The sequence below is a fragment of the Engystomops pustulosus genome, chromosome 3 (genome assembly GCF_040894005.1).
Source record: "Engystomops pustulosus chromosome 3, aEngPut4.maternal, whole genome shotgun sequence".
Lineage (NCBI taxonomy): Eukaryota > Metazoa > Chordata > Amphibia > Anura > Leptodactylidae > Engystomops > Engystomops pustulosus.
The window spans coordinates 185742395-185768441 of NC_092413.1; the positions used below are offsets into that span (position 1 = coordinate 185742395).

The 26047-nt window shown below is 41.7% G+C and overlaps 1 protein-coding gene across 3 annotated transcripts in view; it reads right to left on the reverse strand.

Moving 5' to 3' along the window:
• LOC140122445 (glypican-5-like) overlaps positions 1-26047 on the reverse strand; it is a 165811-nt gene that overhangs the window by 123857 nt on the left and 15907 nt on the right. For all 3 annotated transcript variants that reach the window (XM_072143318.1, XM_072143316.1, XM_072143317.1), the window contains exons 2-3: positions 21107-21268; positions 1406-2100 (exon numbers count right to left, since the gene is read on the reverse strand). In XM_072143318.1, the coding sequence (XP_071999419.1) occupies positions 1406-2100; positions 21107-21268 (857 nt within the window). The remainder of the gene's footprint in view (positions 1-1405; positions 2101-21106; positions 21269-26047) is intronic.

Consider the following 26047-nt stretch of genomic DNA (forward strand, 5'->3'; position numbering starts at 1 on the left):
CATCACCGAGGAGAGACAAGCTCCCGAATATTAAAGATCTTTCAAGAAATGGTTAGTTGACCATAAAAACTCTTAAATACATAACAATACTGAATAACATCTCAAGGTTTAGTTTATTTATAAGAAATGGACCCGTTTTCAGTTTTGACATAATATGGGGGATTTAACAATGTGGCTCAGGTTCTGCCAGTTTCTAGCTGGAAAACAATAGTCTTTTACTGCGCCAGATTTATTACTGTGATGATGAATTCTGATGCAGTATAAGACTGCCGGTTCCTACTTTAGACCTACATTTAGTTGGTCTAAACTGTGCACCAGAATTTTGGGCGCACAGACGATTTCCTGCAAGCCACGCCACACCAATTTTCTCGAAGACCACACCCCTTAATCGGACAAGTCGGAAAAGTGCCAAAAAAAGGTCTTAAGGCCTTGATAACTGTCGGTGCAAGGCATTTTAGACAGTTTTTTTTGCCGCAAAACCACCTGAATTGTGGTGGAAGATGGAAGATGAATGGGAATCAATGGGAACAAATGGTTAACGGAAGGCCATATTGCTGAAATTTTGATCCCTACAGCAACGGTGGTTGATAAATCTCCACCAATGTTTTGGATCTCACTACAAAAGTTATTATTAGGGTAAGGAATCCATTAGATTTGTAGGATATAAAAATCAATATCAAAGAACCAGAGAAGCCCTTTAAGAACGTCCACAAGAATAAGACCTGTATTATATGTTGCAGAGAATTCATTAAAGCAACTATCCAGGATAGTTTATTCTTTACTTTTTTCATGTTGATGTAATGACTTCAAAAGCTACTTATTTGGGTAAAAATCTATACTGGTTCTGAGTGTATGTGTTTAGCAACCAGGATGAGATTTTCCCTTCACTATTTGGATTATCATCCCCTGATGAGTGAGTAGCATGGAGGGATGTCTACATTTTTAACAGCAGAAATGACACCAGCTGCATCTCTATTTTTGCCTTTTTAAATAACGGATGCCTAATGGAAGATGAATGGGAATCAATGGGAACAAATGGTTAACGGAAGGCCATATTGCTGAAATTTTGAGCTCTACAGCAACTGTGAATCATAAGGTTGGCATGGGTATATATAGCATACCCACATGCTGAGACCTGTTAGCTGGTGGTTGACACCTGTAAAATCAAAAGCTAAAACCCAGCCACAGAGAATAAAATTACATTTTACACCTTTACACCTATACTTATTAATAAATTATGAACCTATCCAACAAAAATCAAGTCCTCAAATGTGCTTCTCAGTGCCCCAAATATGAAACAATCTATTCTTTGTATGTAGCAATAACATTCTAAGTTATGAAAAATATTTAGATAACTTCAAATTAATAAGGCTGTCATGAGTACAGTTAAATGCTCCAGACTTACCATCCTTGAGAGGTAGGGGCCTTGTGACTCAGCATAGCGAATGGATTTATCAACCACATCCCCTATTCCTAATAGAGATTGTTCCAGGTCATGTGATCCTGACATCTGATCAGCAAGTTGCTCCACCAGATGAATGAATTCTCTCCAGGGACGATCTAGACTTGCTAAGCTGGCCAAACACCCTCTCATAACATTGAGACAGTAGCCAACACAAGGCCGGATAAGAGTTAATCCCTGGCAGTGAGGACAGAACTGCATCTTCACCAATGCATGTGTGCACTCCCGGGTCAGGCCTGCATGCTCAGTACTGTTGATAACTTGTTCAGCCATGCTTAATGCTTGTTTCATCATTCGACTGGCCCACAAAGATTCGGACAAATGTGTGAGCATTTCACTGGAATAGTTGCCGAAAGGATTCATATCCTGTCGTGTCAAACGTAGACAGTCCAAGTACTCCCCCGACAATGACATTATCCCTGGGTTAATAAGGTGGTTGTAGACAAGAGGGAAGAGAGAATCCCAAAATCGAGAGAATGCATCTTCCAAGGGCATGTCAGCTCCCATAATATTAAGTGAGAGGTCAGTAAAAAGTTCCTTCACCGATTCGTGGGCATCTTGAGACATCGAACGGTACTTGGTGTCAAACAAGGAAAGTGTGTTGTTAGTGGCCGTGTCAATCAAATAGGTGAATGTCTCTGTAAGAGAAAGCCACAAGCAAAAGTTATACACTATCAGTTTATCAGTCATATTCTATATAATGATATATTTGTTTAGTTTATGTTTGTATTCCCAAAAAATAACAATTCTGGAGCATCTGTTTTTAGATGTCTGTGTTGTCCAATAATTGGACGAGTTGTATACCTATTGGTTTTGTGTCCTTATACACCCGTAATCTGAATTTGTATTAAAAAAATGAAAGTGATTAAGGAATGATACCTGGCAACTCCGAAAAAATTTTCTTTCCAAACTTTCACACAGGTCCATTCATCAGGCAAGTTTAAAAATGAAGTGGTGAGAGAAGAACACAACATACAAAAAGATGTTCCACCAAGCTGTCATACACACTTAAAATAAGTCAGGGCAATATGGGAGACATCATCCAATGACACTATGGCCTATGGATGAAGAATACTTGTCTAGGCCAAAGCCACGTTGTAGACATAACTTAATTGTTGCTAGAGATTGCACTACAGAATAGTGTCATCTGAGTTTTTTTTCATACCTGTTGCATATCTAGTTCATGTCATGTGTCTAATAATGTTAACTGGTTGTCTCATCAGATTGAGTCATTTTACCACATATATTTTTAAAGGAGACTGTGGGCACTGAAGGAATTTTGTTATAAAATGGTCTCCATACATTTCTATGTGTATGGTGAGTCATTGTTCTGGTTCTCCATGGGTTTGCCAAGATGGTGACCACTCTTGAAGTTACATCCAAAAGACCACAAAATCTATTATGGAAAATTCTTTCAAAAGACCAACCCCCAGAGAAAAATATGTCATGTCTCCTTTTAGATTTATCTCACTGGTTTCACTAATCTCGGTTTGTCCTTGTTATTTAACCAGGTTAATGGTCCATTCCTTAACATTATGAGAAAATCAAAATCGCATAAGCCTAACCTTAGTAGACCTGACTGCTAGTTATCGGACCACTGGCCTGTTTGGATGATCCAACTGCCAAGTCCGTGTCTCGGCGACTCTTCCAAAACCAGAAAAGAAGGTTTAATCTCCGGTCAAAATAAATCTGAATGAACACGGCTACAACATCCGCATTCATGTCTTTGCCCTCTAAATGAATGAGGTAAGACAATGATGTATATTGGTCTGTCAGACACACTCCCCGTCTGCTGACCTTAGAGAAACATCTCCACAATATACAACATCCGAATTACAGATCAGATGTTTTAAGAATCCATGAGTAGAATGCAGACATGAATGATTAAATCAGCGATGATGAGAAGTATCACAATTAATAACGGCTGGCAACAACATCTCCCTGATGAGCACTTATGGGATTCCGGCAGAAGATCCTTTACTGTCGTTGCCAAACAGAGAATACATGTATATGGCGTGCTGGCTCTATGCCCTGAAACAGCTATGAAATTTTGGAAGTTGAGGATACACCATGTCATGTGGTGTCAGTTCTTACAGCACTAAATTATTTTCTTGTTATACAGTCTGACAATCATAATCCTCATGTTACAATTTCCTCCTAGGGTAGTAGCTCTGGTAGAGGGGGATGTATGGGCCGGATGCAAAATCATAACGTCTCTTATTCAGTTAAATTATTGCATTATAAAAAAATTAGTTTCTTGCATTGTTATTATTTTATATAAAATAATGTATTTTATCAACTATAGGTCACTGGGTTTTCCCTATCAGGACCACCACTGATGACATGTATGTGGACACCATGTTATCACCACTTCATCACTCTACACCATGAGACCAGCAGTAAGACGGAATCTGGTCTATATACACATAATGGGGGTGGATATCAATTGATGTTAAAATCAGTCCCTCCAGATATAGGCTCCGATCTACCGATATATATACATTGGCTGGTGTTCGGTCGGGCAATTCTATGCCAATTTTACGCCTGGTGTAGAATTGTGTTATAACCAGCGAATGTCATTGCTATAGTATAGGTGTGGTGTGAGAAAATGCTGGCCCACCATGGCACCCTTCATGGCCACTAAGAGTGGAGAGTGTAAAAGGGGTAAAATAACTGCAATATCTGTTCGTGCACCAGGAATTGCGACTATTTTAAGGATTGTACACAAGAAAACCGGCGTACAAGCTTTGATACATCCCCCCTAAATGAGTGTAAGATCTACAAGCAGTATGACTATCGCAATGTGGTGGCTGGGGATTTCTGGTATTAGCTGGGTTATAGGCGTATGCAGATGTTAGATACTGTGTGCACCTGGGCCCTGCTGCCTATGGGGTCCCAAAGGTCTCCTCCTAATCTAATCTTTTTAATAAAATTCATGTTATCCCATCTGGAGTTGGAAATCATTAGGTGAATTTATGCAAAATTATTGCTATTGAATAACCAAACATTCCAAAGTCAGTAAATGACCTTCAGTATCAAAGAGACCGAAAACACATTGACATTTTCAAGGAATGCCGATATTCCCCCTTTCCAGGATAAGGTCACCCGGATTATAGAACAGGCCCTTTCTGTAACTGATGTCTTCTGTTTCTTTCATAGTAAACATATTAGCATTAATTCAATTAAGGATAATCTTATTAAACGGTTTCCATTGTCAAAAACATTTCACAATCCCCTTATTTTATAAGCAGATCTCTAGGGGAATTTCCCACTAAAATGTGGGACATAAAAAAAGAATACAAATTAATTCATTTAACAGAATCAATTCTCATTTTTTGCCCTTAGACCATCTTCATCGTATAAGTCAGCAAATACTACCGTTTGGCTTAAAGGGAATTTATCACAAATTTTAATTTTGACTCTTTTGACTTTTTAATTTTAACACTGTTTTTATTCTATGATTATATATATTTTTTCTGTTTAATCATATGCTCATTTTTATGGGGGCTGCCATTTTGTCATAGACAGGTCAAGGTCTACTTGTCATGGTTATAGACAGAAATAGTCTAGAGTCAAATCATTGAGGTCTATGAAAAGAGGTGTAGATAAATTGTGACATCATCTATTGTCAGTAGTGATGTAATGATGGGTCAGTGTTATCTATATAGAGGTCAGTGTACAGGGAGGGGGAGGAGATAAGCTGTGACATGATCTATTGTCAGTAGTGATGTAATGATGGGTCAGTGTTATCTATATAGAGATCATTGTACAGGGAGGGGAGGAGATAAGCTGTGACATCATCTATTGTCAGTAGTGATGTAATGATGGGTCAGTGTTATCTATATAGAGGTCATTGTACAGGGAGGGGGAGGAGATAAGCTGTGACATCATATCTTGTCAGTAGTGATGTAATGATGGGTCAGTGTTATCTATATAGAGGTCATTATACAGGGAGGGGGGGGGAGATAAGCTGTGACATCATCTATTGTCAGTAGTGATGCAATGATGGGTCAGTGTTATCTATATAGAGGTCATTGTACAGGGAGGGGGAGGAGATAAGCTGTGACATCATCTATTGTCAGTAGTGATGCAATGATGGGTCATTGTTATCTATATAGAGGTTATTGTACAGGGAGGGGAGGAGATAAGCTGTGACATCATCTATTGTCAATAGTGATGTAATGATGGGTCAGTGTTATCTATATAGAGGTCATTGTACAGTAACGGGAGGAGATAAGCTGTGACATCATCTATTGTCAGTAGTGATGTAATGATGGGTCAGTGTTATCTATATAGAGGTCATTGTACAGTAACGGGAGGAGATAAGCTGTGACATCATCTATTGTCAGTAGTGATGTTATGATGGTATTTAAGCCCCTACAAAATTAGCAAGTATCAGTCTACTACAGGGAGTTGACACAGATAGTGACATAGAAAAAAATCATCAAAACAATATACATAATATATAAATCTGGTTAAAACTTTGTGATTTTAGGATACATTCCTATTAAAGCATACCTTACATTTAAATAAAACTTTTTCTAGGTGCCACTGTTAACGTATGTGAAAACCTAGATGCTGTGGATTTATACTCCCACTCCCTCTATTCTGTTAATCTGACATCTAAGTGATCTTCTTTCCATCTTGCTAACAAGACAGAAATCAGATTTCACAATATTTCATTATATTATTCAGGGAAAACTTGAGGAGCCAAGTAATTGGAGAAAGAATCACTTTCCTCTGAGCATGGCTTTTGGTCCGTCTTAGATTGAATTGTGGAAGGATGCGGAAAACATGAATCTAGATGGATATTTGTTCCTGAAGTGTGGTTAATATTAGTAAGCAATGCGGCATCTGGTATTGCAATATGCGGGCGGCAATGACTGTGTTCTGAATCCTCCTATTCAGCATTCACTTCATGCCATCAGTATATCTCCAGCCATGTGCGACAGCTCTGTCTTTGCTCATAATTTAAAAATGATGGGCTCAAGTATGTTTTCCATTCTCAGCCAGGTCAACCATTTCATAATTCTCTAGATTCAGCTGAGCGAAGTTCTCGATGTGAGATAACAAGATCAAGTTATTGCAATTCCTGAATGTGTAGGGATCTACAATACCCAAGTCTAATTATTTCACTGTAGGATCGTAGGACTGATATGAGATTGTATCGTAAAACTGTACCGCACCTCATTATGGGTATTCGAATATAATTTGGTTATTACTGGCTCAATCTCAAAACAGGTGGTGACCTAGCAAAGAAAATATCCCCCTGGGGTGTAGTTTACAAATATTACATAAAGTCAACACAGGCTGCGGCCCATAGAGAGCGTGCAATGTGAGAGTAGGGGGTCCATTCCAGTAAAAATACCATACATGAGGAAATCTAAACTCCAAACCTATCACACGGAGACAAATCCATAGGAACTAATGGAATGTTTTCCAGATGAGTCTGATTAAATGCTTTCTCAGTGACTACTATTACCATTTCCAATTTAAAGGAACAACTTTACCCCACTATGAGGACATTGAGAATCTCTTATCATGTACTTGCTTTGATATAAAATAAAATTAAAACATTGATTTTCCTGCTTGAAAATTTATTCAACCAAATCCACCTCCTATTCATTATAGGATCTTCATATAGGCAGTATTGACGGTCTCCCGGGACCTTCTGGCTCTGAGGGGCCCACACCCGCCCAAACCCGAACCCTATATGAAGGCCTACCATTGGGACCTGAGGATTAAATTACTTTTACGAACAGTACAAGATTAAGGATATAGAGTAGAACTAACATCTGGGCACATGTTAGTTTGGACCTTCTGGCTCTGAGGGGCCCACACCCGCCCAAACCTGAACCCTATATGAAGGCCTACCATTGGGACCTGAGGATTAAATTACTTTTATGAACAGTACAAGATTAAGGATATAGAGTAGAACTAACATCTGGGCACATGTTAGTTTGGACCTTAGTTGTGTGAAGAGCTCGGGGCCTATGGGACACTTAATTTGCCACTGGCTGCCAGTAACAGCCACAATTGGTGCTGGCACTGATCATGGCATTTGACCTGCTAGGTGCCACAGTCTAAACAGCTCTGCTGTTGGGCACCGCTATGTTTAAATGTCAATGGGCTCCCCCCTGATGTCATCAAAGGGCACCAATTAGTTGTCATGACAGCTGGGAGCCTGTTAAAGTCTCCCAAAGCTGTCATAAGGCATTCTGTTTCACAATCTGTCATAGACATACTGTAATACAGAGCCAGTATATTCAAAATGTTGTATTGCAGTATATTGTATAACTGGTCAGATCGCCTAGTGGTAAAGTACCTTAGAGGGATTAAAACAATGGTAAAATAACAATTAAGATCAAACAATTTTGAAATTTATTTTTAAATGTAAAAATTCCCTAGAACACATATACATGCTAGGTGTGAAAATATGTAAAAGCAAAACCCGTAGGAAAATGCCGCAACTGTGTTATTTTGGCCGTTTACATATTACAATTTTTTTTTTAATTTCCCTGTTCACTCAACAAAATATAAAATGATGAAACTATCAAGCCCAATTTCTCCCACTGATAACAAGCCCTCATATGTCTCTGTAAACAGAAAAATAAAAATCATATGGCTTGTGGAAAGCCATGGAAAAGTAAGGAGAAATGCAGCTATAAAACAAAAAGGAACATAATACTATAGCTGTAAAAGACAACAGAAATACTTGGCAGATTCTTCATTTATCAATTTCCTTTTTACTAAAATCTGTTAAAAATTTAGACTTCATGTTTGGGATTGATCCCAGGAGTCAGTAAAATCAGTGGCCTCCACATTATGGTCTGTAGATATCTCAAAGGAACACTAAAGGAGTTCAAGGTGGTCCATAGACCCCCATCAATGTTATCTCTTCTCAAGTTCGATGTGTTACCTGTATTAGTTACACAAAAGCTTCACTATCACAGTGCAGGGAAACTTGTTTAATATTGAAGTATTGAAATATAATGGTGGGGACATGAGAGCCAAAAAATATTTTAGGCCTTATCTTACACGTGTATAGGCATGTCGTTGCCATAGTCCTTATCCCAGAAGCAGCAGTCCTCCTACTCCCCTTCTTCTTTCCTCCCGATTGGCTCCTTCTCTCCTTTAACTTTTAATTAGCCAAAACCTTCTTTCAAAAGATACACCCTGTAGTCTATGGCTTCTGGGTTTGGAGCCTCCAATGGAGTCTGATGGGATGGGCTGGATAGAGATAGCACAGGAGGGGTTGGCCAACTAGGTATTAAAGAGGTTGGCCAACTATATTAAAGTTTATTAGGTAAAATGGGTTGGGCCACTTATATTATACTTACCATGCTACCGTTTGCCGTTACATGTGAGCCCTGGGAAGCAGTGCCGTGGACTTCCTGTGTACTGCTGGCTTTGGGGCGGATGGAGGTGGTTGTGTAGCCATTACTGTATGCACGCTTCCGGGGTCAAAACCACCCCGATATCAGTGGTTGGAGGGATGTGCCAAGGACATCTACACACCTACACATCTATTGGCTTGGCTATAACAGAAGAAGCGTTCATACAGTAATGAATTCAAGACCCCCTCCCTGCACCGGAAACCAGTAGGACAAGGGATGTCACAGGATGGCAAACTTTCAAGGAAATTTATCATCAAAATCCATCATGATAAACCAGGAACACTTACTCATAGATCCAGGCACCGTGGCTGCAGTAATATTCTTATATTTGTTACCCATGACCTCTTTCCATCAAAAATCAATCTTATTATGCCAATGAGCCAAAGCCCCTCCATGCTACAGTTTCACAGGCCATTACACTGTGCGATGTGCACTTCCCCCTGCCACTGTGTGCTGAAACTTCCTCTGCTGCAGTAAGATTATATCAGGCAAATTGGAGGAGGAATTACTAAGGGAATATGGAGGAGCGTGTGACAGTGTAACAACTGCAAAACTGCAGCACTCAGGGGCTCTGGTAAAGCCACCCAAAGCCCCTATAACTTATTAGCATAATTTAAAAAGTTGATTCTAAAAGGGAGGAGGCAATGGATAAAATATATAAGAGGATTAAAAGTAAGTGTTCCTGGTTTATCAAGCTTGATTTTGAGGGTATATTTCCTAAAAAGAGATAAATATACAGGCGGTCCCCTACTTAAGGACACCCGACTTACAGATGACCCCTAGTTACAGACGGGCCTTTCTGCCCGCTGTGACCTCAAGTGAAGTCTCTGGATGTTTTACTATAGTCTCAGGCTGCAATGATCAGCTGTAAAGTTTCTGTAATGAACCTTTATTGATAATCATTTTTTGAAAATTGAATTGTCACTGTGAAAAAAAAAAAATGTCTGTAGCTACTATTATAAAATATACAGTCCCAACTTACATACAAATTCAACTTAAGAACAAACCTAAAGATTGTGTACGTAACCCGGGGACTGCCCATAATATGGATAACCCTATTAGGGTCTTGTACTTGTACCTTGTTAAAGTTTAGCATAAGTGGCCGAATCCTTTAGGGTGAGCACTTTCTTTTTAAACTTTTTTTTATTTTTGGGAATGGAAAATCCCTTTTAGAATACAATTGAATATTAGGAAAGAAAATAATAAAGAATAACTTGTTGTAATAAGAATGAGGTGTAGTTTTATTACTCCGGGCTAATATTCCATATCTAATTTCTGCTGAGTCAGTCACTCCCAGCTGACTGGCACAATATGGCCGCCCTGCAGACTTTGTCTTGTAACATGTAACCTCTGATTAACTGTTTAAAGGGATGACTAATTGTTACCTTTTACAATAATTAGTCTATTTGTGGAACAAATCGGAATGGCTGAGCGGCTCCGTTCTCGGCGACTTGGCCTTCTTCCCTCCAACATCTTGTAATGATTATGGATTCTGAAACCTCACCCCTACAACAATGAGCTCTTCAGAGGGCTGTCAGCAGTTTCTCACTTACACAGGAAAATTCTTGGCAGGTCTATCATAAAAAGCGGTCCACTGGATGAAATTAGAAACTGGCTACATGTTTCTACAACCAAACCTTCCATTACCCGCTGGGAAGCAACATCTGCTCATAGAGACACTGGAGAGTCCCAGCAAACATGGCGAGGCAAAGGTGAGTGACCATCAATTAGGAGCATGCACCGATGATGACACCAGCGAGATCCTCTGATTGCATTAACCTTGTCTCCAGCTACGTCCATCCTTAATTGTTTTACATCCATAGCCAAGAGACATCTTTCCAGGATCAGGATCATAAGCATAAAGCTTCTTCTGGACATAGCAGAGGGCTACTGCTTTCTGTAAATGTGGCAGACACTGGCTAGCTTCCCGTGGTACATACCAAGTTTGTGATCTATAGCGCCCGGTTCTGTCGTGATCCCCGATCCGGATTGTCTGACGAGGATGAAGTCCATCGCGATTCACCAAGATCGTGCGCCCGATATCCTGCATATGTCGTTTTCCCGCTGAGGTCCGCCGGAGTTCACCATCTTCTTCCCGATGTGAGTGCATGTCTTGCGACACAATTTGACATGTTAAATCCTGCGCGTTGTCCGAATCCGTCGGATCGTCCAACGGCCCGCCCCCCCCCCCCCCAATTTGTGTCACGTGAAAGCCCTTCTAAATGCAGGGCTATTGTCGGAATATCCAACGATTTCCAACGTGCACTGCATTTAGAAGGGCTTTCACGTGACACAAATTGGGGGGGGGGGGGGCGGGCCGTTGGACGATCCGACGGATTCGGACAACGCGCAGGATTTAACATGTCAAATGACACAATTTGACATGTTAAATCCTGCGCGTTGTCCGAATCCGTCGGATCGTCCAACGGCCCGCCCCCCCCCCCCCCAATTTGTGTCACGTGAAAGCCCTTCTAAATGCAGTGCACGTTGGAAATCGTTGGATATTCCGACAATAGTGCAGTCCGCACACCCTTAGTAAATGAGCCCCATAGTATCGGCTCAGGCCCGGCGCCAGCACCCGGCTAACCCGGGCAAGTGCCGGGGCCCCGGGGTACTGGAGGGGCCCACCCGGACCCACGGATCTCCCCGGGTCAGCAGGACATCTGCCCCGATGCCCGGGAGATTCCTTTGCTCTCTCATCGCGATCTGTGTCCTCCAGACACAGATCGCGATGAGAGCATTTTCACTCACTGCTTTCCCCAGAGGCTGAAGGCTGAAGGACCTTTGATGATGTCATGGTCACATGACATGCCGGGGAAAGCAGTAACAACACGGAGAGAGCTGCATCAGGTGATGGGGAGACATGACAGGGGCCAGGGAGGGGTTCAGTGTGTATACAGGAGGGGGTCAGTGTGTATACAGGAGGGGAGGCAGTGTGTATACAGGAGGAGGGGGGGCAGTGTGTATACAGGAGGGGGGAAGTGTGTATACAGGAGGAGGGGGGCAGTGTGTATACAGGAGGAGGGGGCAGTGTGTATACAGGAGGAGGGGGGCTGTGTGTATACAGGAGGGGGGCAGTGTGTATACAGGAGGAGGGGGGCAGTGTGTATACAGGGGGCAGTGTGTATACAGGAGGGGGGGGGCAGTGTGTATACAGAAGGGGTGCAGTGTGTATACAGGAGTAGGAGGGGCAGTGTGTATACAGGGGGAGGGGAGGAATGTGTACACGGGGATGGGGGGGGCAGTGTGACTACTGGAGGGCCCACTAGGGCTCTGTCGCCCAAGGGCCCACTAAAACCTGGAGCCGGCCCTGTATCGGCTCTTTAAAAAATTTGCATATGTTAGAGGTGATCCACAAAATTAAGATGATTACAGGGTTTCTCGATGCTGGGACCTCGGTTATTAGATACAGTCTATGATTAGTGTTCTAGGCTAGAATAAATTAGAGGACAAATACAGGCAATATCCAAATTGTCCAGTCACAACATATTATGACCTATCTAAAGGAAAAGGAATACCTTAACGATCCATGGGGTTCCAAGGTTGAAACCCCCCCCCCTCTGTGTCATGAAAACGGCAGTTCGGTCATGCATGCTGATGCTTCTATCTAAAGAACTGCCAGGAATAGCTGAGTTTGGTCAAGAAAGTGAACAAAGCAACAAACCTACAGAACATATCATATTCATAACCTGGGGACTTCCTCTCCATATTTTTTAAACAGGTTTTTATTTTTATTACATTTTGTCCAGTTTAATAAACATCAAAACATGAAAGACCCTGCCCTCCCAACTCCCCCTTAAAGGGAACCTACCACCACGAATCTACCTATAAAGGTAGATCGGGTGGTAGGTGGATGTATGGGACGTGAGGATAGCCCTTTTTAGAGCTAATCCTCACGCCCCCGCTAGCCTAGCATAAACTTTATTGCCCTAATATGTTAATTTAATTAAGCGGCTACCGGGGCGTGGAGTAGCCGGACACGAGGCTACACGGCGCGGCTACTCCACGCCCCAGTAGCTGCTTTCCCCCGCCTACCCTGTGATCTTCGGCGCGCAGCTCCTGGCAGCTGCACGCCCTCGTCCGAGAAGCCGGAGTTCTGCGCATGCGCAGTAACTCCGGCCTCGTTCCCGAGATCGCGCATCTTGGCCGGAGTTACTGCGCATGCGCAGAACTCCGGCTTCTCGGACGAGGGCGCGCAGCTGCCAGGAGCTGCGCCGAAGATCACAGGGTAGGCGGGGGAAAGCAGCTACTGGGGCGTGGAGTAGCCGCGCCGTGTAGCCTCGTGTCCGGCTACTCCACGCCCCGGTAGCCGCTTAATTAAATTAACATATTAGGGCAATAAAGTTTATGCTAGGCTAGCGGGAACCTGAGGAACTTTTTTAAACTTTATAGCCGAAGCTGCTTCGGCACACCAAGCGTGCGACCGTGTGCGCGGCTCTCCCTTACTTCCTATGCAGGCGTGCATAGAACTCTTCAAAAGTTGCCGGAAGAAATGTAAAAATATTCAGCAATTTCTGCATCATTTTTTAAGGTAAATTTGCACACAATGGGGGAATTTTATACAGACACTCAGGGGTGATGTACAAGATAGGTTCTTTGGGGGAGATTTTTTACTGCCAATACGCCACCTCCACGCGTCCCTCTAGCTTTGCTCTTAAAGGAAACCTACCACTTTAAAATCGTAGTTATAAGTCTCAAATACCTCAAGCTGAGCTGATGCCGAAGCATATCTTCACTATTTGCCGGTGATGTCACAAAGCTCTCGGGCATACTCGCGAATGTGCAACTTCAAATTTTTATCCTGGCCCGTTTTGCATGGTCGCGCGCATGGTACACAAAGCACATATTGTGGTGCGCCGAAGGGGGGTTGGAATATAAAGAATAAAACAGTTTTGCACGGACTACAGCGGTTTCTGCAAATAGTGAAGATATGCTCCGGCATCAGCTCACCGTGAGCTGGTGCAAGGTATTTGTGGGTTATAAGTGGCATTTTAAAGTGGTAGGTTTCCTTTAAGTTGAATTTATTTGTAAGACAAAACCGGTATGTTTATAATTGTAACTACTTTCAATATTTTTTTTTGTCCCTGTGACAATTGGATCTTCAAAGTTTTGTGATGTCATGGGAACAAGGATTATCAACAAAGCTTCATTACAGACAACTTACATCTGATCATTGCAGTCTGGGACTAAAGTAACATCCAGAGAGCTTCACCAGAGGTCACAGTGGGCAGAGAAGGCCGTCTGTAACTAGGGGTCGTCTGTAAGTTGGGTGTCTTTAAAGGACACCTGCCAGCTAAATAAAATGTACTAGCTGCACTTACTAATGAAACAAATCCTCCTTGCCTTCTTCCAGTTATGTAATTGTGAAAATCCAAGTTTTGTCAGAACATACCAAAAAGATGTGCCGTACTGTGGCACGTAGCAGTCCGATCAACTGACCTATCTTCCAGTGGTCAGGAGTACTCATGAGGGAGCCCTCCTAGGCCGTCTGAGGGGGCGGTGACTGCAGCATCAAGCCTGGCATGGGCAGAAGAGAAGGGAGTGCCTGGATTGTCCCCCTCATGAATACGTCAGACCGCTGGAAGATAGGTCCGTCTATCGGACCGCTATGTGCCACAGTATGGCACAGCTTTTTGCTATGTTTCGATAAAGCTAGGATTTTCACAGAGACATAACTGGAAGAGGACTAGGGAGATTCTTTCATATGTGCAGCTGCTTTGTCTTATTTAGGTGATACTGTCGGTGTCCTTTACGTCAGGGACCGTCTGTATATTACTATACCCTGTTTATATTATTCTATATGTCACTACATTACTGTTTATGTAACAACAATTTTTGATTTTTCCCAATGAGGTATTAAGGAGAAATTTAGAACGGAATGACCAAGTGCTTCATTTTATCTATGTCAAATTATTAAATTAACCTCAGAATTTTTATGTACGTTTTATTATTATAATATATTGCTTTGTTCGACACAATTATCTTTTTGCTGACTTTTAGCTGCATAACATCTGTTCTTGACCGTAATGAACAAAAATGCAAGCAACCACAACTTCTCTTTAATTTCTACATGGATAAGTGTTTCTAAGGCATGGGAGATTATGTGATTTAATGTCATGTAGTCATGAACTGATGTTAGGGCATTGTAGGTTCTGCACATGCCCCCAACAACTAGGAGGGGAGATACAGTAACTCCCCAATAACAATGGAGCTAATTGAGCAGTTATATAGAACTCCCTATGTCCACTAATCAGGCAGCGGTTTCATGGCAGCCATGGGTCTTCCCAAGAACACAAGTTAGGGCTTATCCACAGGATAGGGCCTGACTTGCTGATTGGTGGGGGTCTCAGTGATCGGACCCTTCGTTCCTCCGTCAGACTAATGGAGCAGACGGCCGCGCATGACCGTTCAGCTCCATAAATCTCTGCGGAGCTGACGGAGATAGGTGAGCGTGGCGCTCAACAATTTCCGGCAGCTCCATAGAGATTAATGGAGCAGAACGGTCATGTGCGCCCATCTGCTCCATTAGTCTGACGGAGCGCCGAAGGGTCTGAAGGAGGTACGTGCGACCCCATCGAACCCCTAATTTTCGGGATCTGTGGGGCTCTCATCACTGAGACCCCCACCAATCAGCAAGTCAGACCCTCTCCTGTGGATAGGACCTAACTTGTGTTTGTGGGAAAACCCCTTTGAATACATGTGCAAGCAGTTTGCACTGAATAGAACATCCAAAGTCCGTCAGAAATGGGGCACTCGGCTCTAAAAATGGGCCTAAAAGTTCAAAATACCTTTTTGTTTCAATTTGAAAACAAATTTTTCAACAAAAAACTCTCATTTCTAAACACATTGGGGCAGATTTATCAAGCTGTCTGAAAGTCAGAATATTACTAGCTGCCCATGGCAACCAATCATAGCTCAGCTTTCATTTTACCTGTGCTCATGAATATTTTAAAGGTGAGCTGTGATTGGTTGCCATGGGCAACTAGAAATATTCTGACTTTCAGACAGCTTGATAAATCTGCCCCATCTTTTCCTTTCTTGACATACCTTTAAGTTGTTTGATTTGTGTGTTTTGGTTAATTGTTTTGTTGCTCCACCCAGTGTCCCTTCAGCTTGAGATTCTGTGGTGCTGAACTTTTATTCTCCTATAAAACCACCGGGCAAAACTGGCATAGTTTTGCTTAAACCACCCCGTGCCTGCCCCCTACACCTGCCTCCGCGTCCACATGGCATATCCTCTATTTTCATCGCAATTTCTTGCACTGAAAACTGGCGCCGAAAAATCGAAATCTCCCCCTCTATTTCTATATCCGCTCTTATGAAAGTTGTCTACCTCCAGGCCTGGTCCACATGACCTAATCATCCCCGATAAGAACATATTTATCAGTAACCACATCTAATCTCCTCTCCTTAAATGAAAAACCTTTTGGATAAATATTAAACAGGGTTCAAGAGGTTTGTGATATTGATGACCTATTCATAGGATAGGTTACCAGTATCAGATCAGGTGGGGGATACAACAATTAAAGGGGATAGTCTCATACCTATCCCAGAAATGGGGGCCTGTTGGCAACTGGGTTGGCCTAAGAGTGAGAAGCACATGAGTGGCCACTCTCCAATCAACTCTATGGAATGGACGAAAATAGGTGAGTACACACTCGGTGCTCCCATAGAGGTGATTGGAGAGTGGCCACTCATGTGTTTCACACTCTTTGGCCAACACAATTGCCAGAGAAGGGTCAACAGGCCCCCATTTCTGGGAAAGGTACGAGACCCAGAGGTGGAACTTGCATTTTCTAAATAATCTAGATGGGAAAAACACTAGAATCAAAACAGAGAGCAGAAAACATAGCTCCATTTTCTGTTTATTGGCTGACCCTGGGAACTGAATCAATATAGATAAGTCATAAATATCACAAACATAGAAGTTTCTTTAACATAGTAGTGCATTTACTTATCCCAGCACTCAGTGTTCTCTACATAGACATGAACAATACAACTGTTTGTGTCTGAGTTATTAGAATTTTAAGCTTGTGTTTAATTACACTTGGGACTAATATTACAAAGAGAACACATATTATTACAGATCAATACAGAGATGCAGATGATTCCAAAAGGTTCACTAATTTTTTCTGTATTGTTACTTAAGCTAAAATAAGTAAATTTAACAAGCCTCAATGCTCTGATAATAATATTATTAATTATGTAAATGGGAAAAAATCACAAAGCAATTTCAGGGAAAAAAAGCTCTTGGGAAAATGAAATGTGTTGAACAATCTCATACAAACACACAGGAGGTTGCTACACTTCTAAGACGTCTATGCATGAATTAGACATGCGGGGGAGCTCCTGCCACGGCCTTTGTAATGCACAATCTTCCAAAAATATTGTATGTTTTTGTTGGGATGATTCAGTAATGAAAACAAATGTCTGAGCCGAGTCCAAGGTTGTAACTGCAAGGTTTTATTTTTAGGAAATTTACCTCGGCCTCTGTTCTTCCGTTCTTTTATTGTGACATACAGTAACAAACAAGACCAGTATGAATCAATATATATATATATATATATATATATATATATACACACATACTGTCACAGCAGCTATGAGGTATCAGTAAACAAATTACGTCAAGCAACGTCAGAACAGGTCGTAGGTAGTACAAGTAAGCGTGTCTAGAAACTTCTCAGAACAACAAAGGAAGGAAACAGTCCCCATGATAAAAAAAAAGATACATACTGTATATCATCAAATAAGAAAGAAGGGTGAAGAAACAATAAAAAAAACATAAGAAAAAGAAAAGGGGAAAACAACTAAAGAGTTAAAAATAGGCACTGACAAGCAGAACAAAACCCCAGCATTAACAGGGCTGGTTTACATAAGGGGCACCCAACAGTACAGGGGTTGAAAGGGTTAGGAATAGGAAGGATGCAAATGGGACAACTACAAAGAGAAAAGAAGGGTCACACCTCCATGGTGTGTAGTAGCGTTACTGAACCTAGGGTAGGTTGTTGGCGCACCCCAAGCAGTGTAAAATGGCCGTATTAGAAATGGTGCTGATTCAAAATATTTCCAAAATGGTATCCTTTTATTGGGAAAATAAAAATGGTACACCACTACATGCAACATTGCCTAGTTTAGTAAATGGGTTACCTCAAGGCCCAAGGACAATGATAGGACTGACCTCAAGTCACAAGAATTATACTAGAAATGGAGATCTGTAAGATGATGTAAGGGGAGTGATAAGATGATGTATATATTTTAGGAAAATTAAATAAATCAAAACTTCTGAATATTTATGCTACCATGGAATGGAAGAACTTAGGTTCAATGGTCATATAACCATTTTTGGGGGGCAGCCATGGTTGGCCTCTTGACCTAATGTACACTAATTGTTTTCTAAATTATTCACAATAATTGTTGCAATTTCACCTCTTGTGTCATAGAATCAAAGATACATCCACATTATCAAGAACTGTGCAATATTGGAAAAGGTTAGTACAGCTACCCAGGCTCCAGTAAAACTCAAAAATTCTTATCATGAGAATTGAGGTTGCTCAATTCCAACAAGGTGCCCAATAATGAATGTCGAGTTTAGTAATATTCAGATGTTATCTCTATGGGAAAGGTAAAATCAAGTTTTACATTGCTGGGAAAGAAAGGAAACAATTTCAACCAGCTGCTTCTAAAGCCAGCAAGATCTTGTCACGTACCAAAAGAGGTCTGGATTCTTGGGATGTAATATTCAAGGCATTGGTTCGGCCTCACCTGGAATATGCTGTCCAGTTCCGGGCCTCAGTCCAAAAAAGGATGCCCGGGAGCTGGAGAGGGGACAACGAAGAGCCACACAAATGATAAGGGGTATGGAGGGTCTCAGATATGAGGAAAGATTAAAACAACCAGATTTCTTTAGTCTCGAAAAGAGACAACTAAGAGATTAATTTATATGAATATATGAATGGTCCATACTAAAAACATGGTGGAAAGTCGGTCCAGGTTAAATCAAATCAAAAGACAAGGGGGCACTGTCTGCGTCTGGAAGAAATAAGGTTTGATCACCAGAGGACACAAGGTTTCTTTACTGTGAATCTGTGGAATAGCCGAGCTCAGGCGCTGGTCACAGCAGGGACAGCAGAGAGCTGCAATAAGGGTCTAGATGCCTTTTTACACTTAAATAACATTGACCGTTATGTTAAATAGAATTTTTTTTCCTAAATCGCTTCATCCAATCCCTTCCCTTTCTTGGTTGACCTTGATGGACCTGTGTCTTTTTTCAACCATATTAACTATGTAACAGAAGTGACTACCAATGGTGGTAGACCAATATTTTTAATCTTCATAAAGATAATATGGTACAAAGCTGAGACAATAATTCTACATTCATAGGATGTCAAATAGAGATGAAGTAAAGCAGAAGCCATTCAAGAACATGAGCAGGCATATGTGAACTAGCAGTGTAGTAGGTTCACCTCCAGTCAAAGGTGATGTGCAGTTAAAGGGGTTGTCATATCACAACCTCAGTCTCCCGTCTGGTCCATGATGGGGGAACCTAAACAATTTCCATTTGGCCTGATATATGGATATACATACAGGACAGTTGAAAATTAAATGAAGATCACTTTAAAAACAAAAAAATATTGGTAAATACACAAGGAAGCGTAAAAGTGCCATCAATTTTGTCATCAAAATGCTATGTCTAGCATTGCTTTATGATGGTTATAGTGTATTGGGGGCTCTGCTCAGTTTTTATAGGGCTTGGAGGTGCTGAGCTGTGCTGGTGGCTTAATTTGACATACAATGGGGCACATTTACTAAGAACAGTGCAAACTGCTCTAAATGCAGTTTGCCTGTGTATAGTGCAGGGGGCGCCAGATTTAGGATTTCTGGCGTCAGTTTTTTTTGGTGCACCTGGTGTGTGACACAATTCTGTCGGACTTTGCATGTTAAATCCCTAATTTGCATGATGCTTAGGGTCACATGCGACACAAATGTGGTGCAGACACTTCTTATATACCTGTGCAAGCAATTTGAACCTAAAAGAAAGTGCAAAGTCCAACTGGTGCAAGGGCCGTAGTAAATGTGCCCCAGGATGTTACAATTCATTATGATCTACTCTGCTTCAGAGAGAAGGCACAGTACATACGGAAAACAAGTTTACTTTAAGACAGGTGAAAGTACTACATGTAGATCCCATTAATTTAAATGGGAATGTAAAAATGTATGCAAAGCCACATAGATCACTGAAAGCAGAGACCAGAAAAAAACTGCTCAGCTCCTCCTACTCTGTAATATACTGCCTCTGCCTGCACATAGGACACTACTTACAATGTACTAAGCTCCTCCTGTTCTATAACATACTACCTGCTGATAGGACACCATGAATAATGTGCTCAGATCCTCCTGCTCCATACAATGCGGGTGGCAGATAAAACACCATGTACAATCTGATTAGCTCCTCCTGCTCTATAATATGCCGTCTGCACATAGGACACTATGTACAATCTACTTAGTTCCTCATGCTACATAAAATATGGCCTGCAGATAGGGCACTATCTGGGCACTATATGGGCACACTAGATAGGGCACTATATTATATACAATTTGCTCAGTTCCTCCTGCTCTATAACATGGTGCCTGCAGATATAACACTGTATAGGATCTGCTCAGCTCCTCCTGCTCTATAACATGCTGCCTGCAGATATAACACTGTATAGGATCTGCTCAGCTCCTCCTGCTCTATAACATGCTGCCTGCAGATATAACACTGTATAGAATCTGCTCAGCTCCTCCTGCTCTATAACATACTGCCTGCAGATATAACACGGTATAGGATCTGCTCAGCTCCTCCTGCTCTATAACATGCTGCCTGCAGATATAACACTGTATAGTATCTGCTCAGCTCCTTCTGCTCTATAACATGCTGGCTGCAGATATAACACTGTATAGGATCTGCTCAGCTCCTCCTGCTCTATAACATGCTGCCTGCAGATATAACACTGTATAGGATCTGCTCAGCTCCTCCTGCTCTATAACATGGTGCCTGCAGATATAACACTGTATAGGATCTGCTCAGCTCCTCCTGCTCTATAACATGCTGCCTGCAGATATAACACTGTATAGGATCTGCTCAGCTCCTCCTGCTCTATATTTATATGTCATCGACTGGACTGCATTTTCTTGGTTACCTGATAAAACAAGTTCATGACGGTATATATTCTCGTGTGTAATAAATAATATGCTACACTCTTACCTTGGAAGGCAGATGTATGTGCAACAATCATAAATTTAAGCTCAAAATTTAAGGTTTGGATGTTATGAGTCAGCTTCCCCCTCACTGCAGCCTGGTAACTCTCCTCCATCCTTCGGGTGCAACATGTTGAGGTCTTCGGTTCACAGATTTGAAGGTCAGACACTGTCAAACACAACAAGGACAAAATGATATAGTGTCACAAGTATTTCTACTTCTTCTGATGTTGTTTTAAAGCAGATGGGATTCGGGAGAGTGAGGAATTACTGAATGCAGAATTCTCCTTAAATTTTCTCAAAGAAATTCTGCTGTACATGCCCTGTTTGTTATATAATACATGTTTTAGGCTTATTTTGTGAGTCTAGAGGGAAGGGTGTGGTCTAAAAACAGGGGGTGTGGTTATAATATTGGCACAAAAATTTGGCAAAAAATTTGTCAAGTCCCCTGGAACAATGACATGTAAAGCAGAGTGAAGATACCGGTAACCACATGTACAAATGTTTGTGAACCAGTAATATACTACAATTAAGTCCAACATAAATCATTCATAGCAGGATAGAAAAACTCTCACCTTAGGACTCACACTCAACGTGATCAGCCAGTGATCATGGACCATGCATAGTCCTGTGTCACCAGCTCACCAGACTTCAAGATCGGGATTCCTTGCATCATATCAGTCATTGATGCAAGGAGTTCTTGCTTTTTGGTACTGTAATCAATTACAGTGACCACGCTGCAGTGAAACAGGGGTTCCTTGCATCATAGATCGATATGATGCAAGGAATCCTGTTGCTACAATGTTGCCAGCTTGTAACACATGATGGTTCACGGCCCGTTTCCTGTGTGTGAAACATTTACAGCAGGACACAGTTTCCTACAGGGCCTGACTGTCAAACACAAGTTCCTACCATACAAGTTTTGTCCCTGGCACACAATGAGGGACATGAATCAAACTTTTGGCTTTTCTATAATTTTTATGAGATTTTTCATTGTACTCGTGGTCATTTGCGCCTCAGACAGACTACCTTCAAAGTTCGCCACTATCTAATTTTTTCCAGTGTTTACTGATTTATCACCTGAATGCAGATGTGAAAGTTGCGACTTTTTTAAAAAGTCACAAAAATGTCAAAAAAATGTGTGCAAAAAACAGCTGTCCCTAAGCAGGCGTTGAAATTAGCTTAGAACTGATTGCGACTTCTGTTTTAAAATATTGCAAATTCACTAAAGACTAAACACCACATGTATCAATAAGGAAACACAGCTAAGATACTTCTGACCAGAAGAAAAGCCAAGAAAAGTCCCCCCCAAAAAATAGACAAAGTCAGACATGATCCATGTAACCCAATGAAGGAGCATCTGAGCCATACAGGGCATTACAAAGAAATACTGTCCAGTACTGATGACAGTCTAGTATAAGTGAGACAGTAAAACACTCACTACTATCTGCTGCAGGACATCTGTTATCTTGCCTCTGCTCTTCTGTCACTTCGGTCTCTTTCACACTTGCATTGTAGATCATTTCAGAATGCAATGTGTGAAAAGCTAACGTTTTTCCAGCTTTTTTGGTCAGTTTATGCACGGTTTTTAGAGTCATTAGAGTTTTTATGTGTTTTTCATGCACTTTTCTTGTGTTTTCAATTCATTTTCAATTAGTTTTTCACGTGCACTGGTGGTCTTTTGTTTTAATGGCAATTGATCAGTGATGCATCGCCATAGACCTGTATGGTGCGTTTTTCACGTGTGGGACTTACAAAAGTAGAGCATGCTGAGATTTTAATGCACGCTAAAAAAAACGTGCATGTGATCGTGAAAAAAAATCTAAAAAACCCCACTGAATACAACTGGTCAGAGTGTAATGTAAGTTCTGCACATCAAATACACGAGCAGAACACACACATGAGAAACGCAAGTGTGAAAGGGGACTTTAAGACTCTTATGAAAAGCTGGAAATATTTGTTTTAATTTTCATTTTTATAAAAGATTTAAAAATCTGCCATTTTATTTTTTTTAATAAAAGATCATAACAGAAATGAAATGCAAAAGTGAATGGAAAATTTTCTGATCAACGTTTATAGGGTTACATGTTATACGTATGGAATGTGTCTTTCTGTTATCTTTCCGTTATAATGGCAAAAATGGCGCGGGCTGCTATGCTATTTTCTCCAGAACAGCTGATTAAGGGGGCATAACGTCGGTTCGAACCTAGCCTCATATTCATACTATATGGGCAAGATTTATCATCAAGTGTCTGAGGTAAAACTGTTCTAGTTGCTAATGAAAACCAATCAGAGTTGAGTTTTAGTTTTCTAAACAGCTGTGGGAAAATGAAAGCTGAGCTCTGATTGGTTACCATGGGCAACTAGACCAGTTCTGCTCTAAGAGACTTATGATAACTCTCCCCCTGTGATCTAGTATTTTCACTTTTATTGGGAAAAAAATTGAATACGCTACTAAAGAATTTACCCCACAGCTGAAAACAGCTGCACATACTAAAAAGCCTTACATCATCATGAAATAAAAAAAATGACTACAAGTGTGGGCCAACTATTCTGTCAGACAACAAATGAGCATATATAGTCATCAAAGTTGAGAAACTATTCGAAATATTCTAATGGAAAGTCGGACAGAGGACTTTGTATCGTGAAAGACCACGCCACATGATATACTGCAGATAACTATATTTGCCTTCCCATCCCAAAAGAGGGATTATTTGGGCTATGTATAGAGCGATCGGTTAAATATAGGGTTCTATGAGGAATGTACTTGGCAGGATTACTCTGTACAGTGGATTCCCAGTTCTGATCAGTCACATGTCCTCTATAATACTTTGAGGAACGTTTAGAAGGAAGCGACCATGTGAACATGTCCCCACTGCCCTGTAGTGTCCATGAGGTTCTGTCAGGTTATAATAAGGTTAGAACCGTTCTAATATGGCACAGAAATACAGATTTCTATGTCACATAATCATCATTAACCCTCATCTCTAAAGCATTCTCACAAGGTTAATGTCTGGGACCGACTTGTGTTTATTTTCAGACTGGAGCCAGAAAAGTGACACCGGTGCAGTAGTGTCTGTGACATGCCGGACACATGGAAGATCAAGAGCTGCGTCCTCCAGTGACTAAACAAAATCATTCTGGTACGACTCAAATAAAGAGAACATTTCAGATTTATTGAAGGATTTATATGAGTCTAGATAAGCAGCAATAGTTCCTGGGACATAGTCTTTCCTGGAGGTCTCTAACCTTTTTGTCCTGGGTAGTAGTAGAGCACATACCCAGTTATGAAGGATGAATGATGAGTGATAGAGACTGAAGAGGTAGAAGTGCCAGACCGTGGTGATTCGACTCTTCACAACCCCTAATCCTCAGTTAAACAGAACCTGTCATAAGAAATTGGCCCAATAATCCACTATCAGTATGTTGTCAAGCAGCTTCTACATGATGTTTCTTACATGGCCCAGTGTGATGGCATCCACCAGAAAAACAACTTTGAAGTGAGATGTAAATTGGTTTAATTAAGTCAAGGAGGAGGAGAGTTTAACACTGAAGTTAAGCTTTGCCTGCCTTAGTGTTCCCTTCACTGTAATTGATGGTCCTGCACCCATGGGCATCATTGATCAGATCATTGAAGTCTGGCACATGATGTCAATCACATAGTGATTCAGAGACAGGGAGAGCTGGACTTCAGTGTTAAACTCTCCACCTCCCAGATTTTATACATCCAATTCAAAGTTGATTTTCTGGATGATGCCACCAAACTGGGTCATGAATGGAAAAAGATCCAGAAGCTGTTCAACTGCTTGACAACATACTGGTAGTGGTTAATTGTCTGATGACAGGTTCCCTTTAAAGGGCACCTACCACCACGATTCTACCTATAAAGGTAGATCGGGTGGTAGGTGGATGTAAGGGTCGTGAGCATAGCTCTTTTTAGAGCTAATCCTCACGTCCCCGCTAACTTTTGGTACACTTTATGGAACTAATATGTAAATTTCGTTATGCGGCTACTGGGGCGTGGAGTAGCCGAGCACGAGGCTACACAGCGTAGCTACCCCACGCCCCAGTAGCCACATTACTCCTCCTACCCTGTTGTGTGCGGCGCGCAGCTCCTTGTAGCTGCGCGCCCTTGTCCGTCATGATGGCGTTCTGCGCATGCGCAGAATGCAGGCCGCCGGCTGAGCAGCCCCAGCTCCGAGGCCGGAGCTACTGCGCATGCGCAGTAGCCGGCTTGTCGGACGAGGGCGCGCAGCTATGAGGAGCTGTGCGCCGCACGCAACAGGGTAGGAGGAGCAATGTGGCTACTGGGGCATGGAGTAGCCGCGCTGTGTAGCCTCGTGCTCGGCTACTCCACGCCCCAGTAGCCGCATAACGAAATTTACATATTAGTTCCATAAAGTGTACCAAAAGTTAGCGGGGACGTGAGGATTAGCTCTAAAAAGGGCTATCCTCACGTCCCTTACATCCACCTACCACCCGATCTACCTTTATAGGTAGAATCGTGGTGGTAGGTTCCCTTTAAGTTGTACTGGAACAGTGGACAATAAGAGGTATGAGATGTAGAAGCTTCGAGCCCATGTCTTATCCTCCTCAGACATAAGATCACATCGAATTGCCACAATCTGTGTCCATAGTGTAACAAACTTTGTGCTTGTTGCTAGTCCCCAGAACATAATGAAGGACGTTTCTATACACTAACAGGTAGGAGTAATTGTCTGGACCTTTAGCATTGTGCCGTACACAACCGCACTTTGTGGGTTTTATGCTCACATAGGATGCACGTTGCCGTTTTGTCTGTGATATTTGTAACAGAAGCAGAAGTCTCTTGGCTCTCACAAATGTGCTGATGGAACAGCTTTCCTTCTACAGGAGACATCCGCACATCCACGGTTCTGCTTAACTTCCGTCTGATTATACAGAGGACAGATTTAATGGAGTGAAAAAG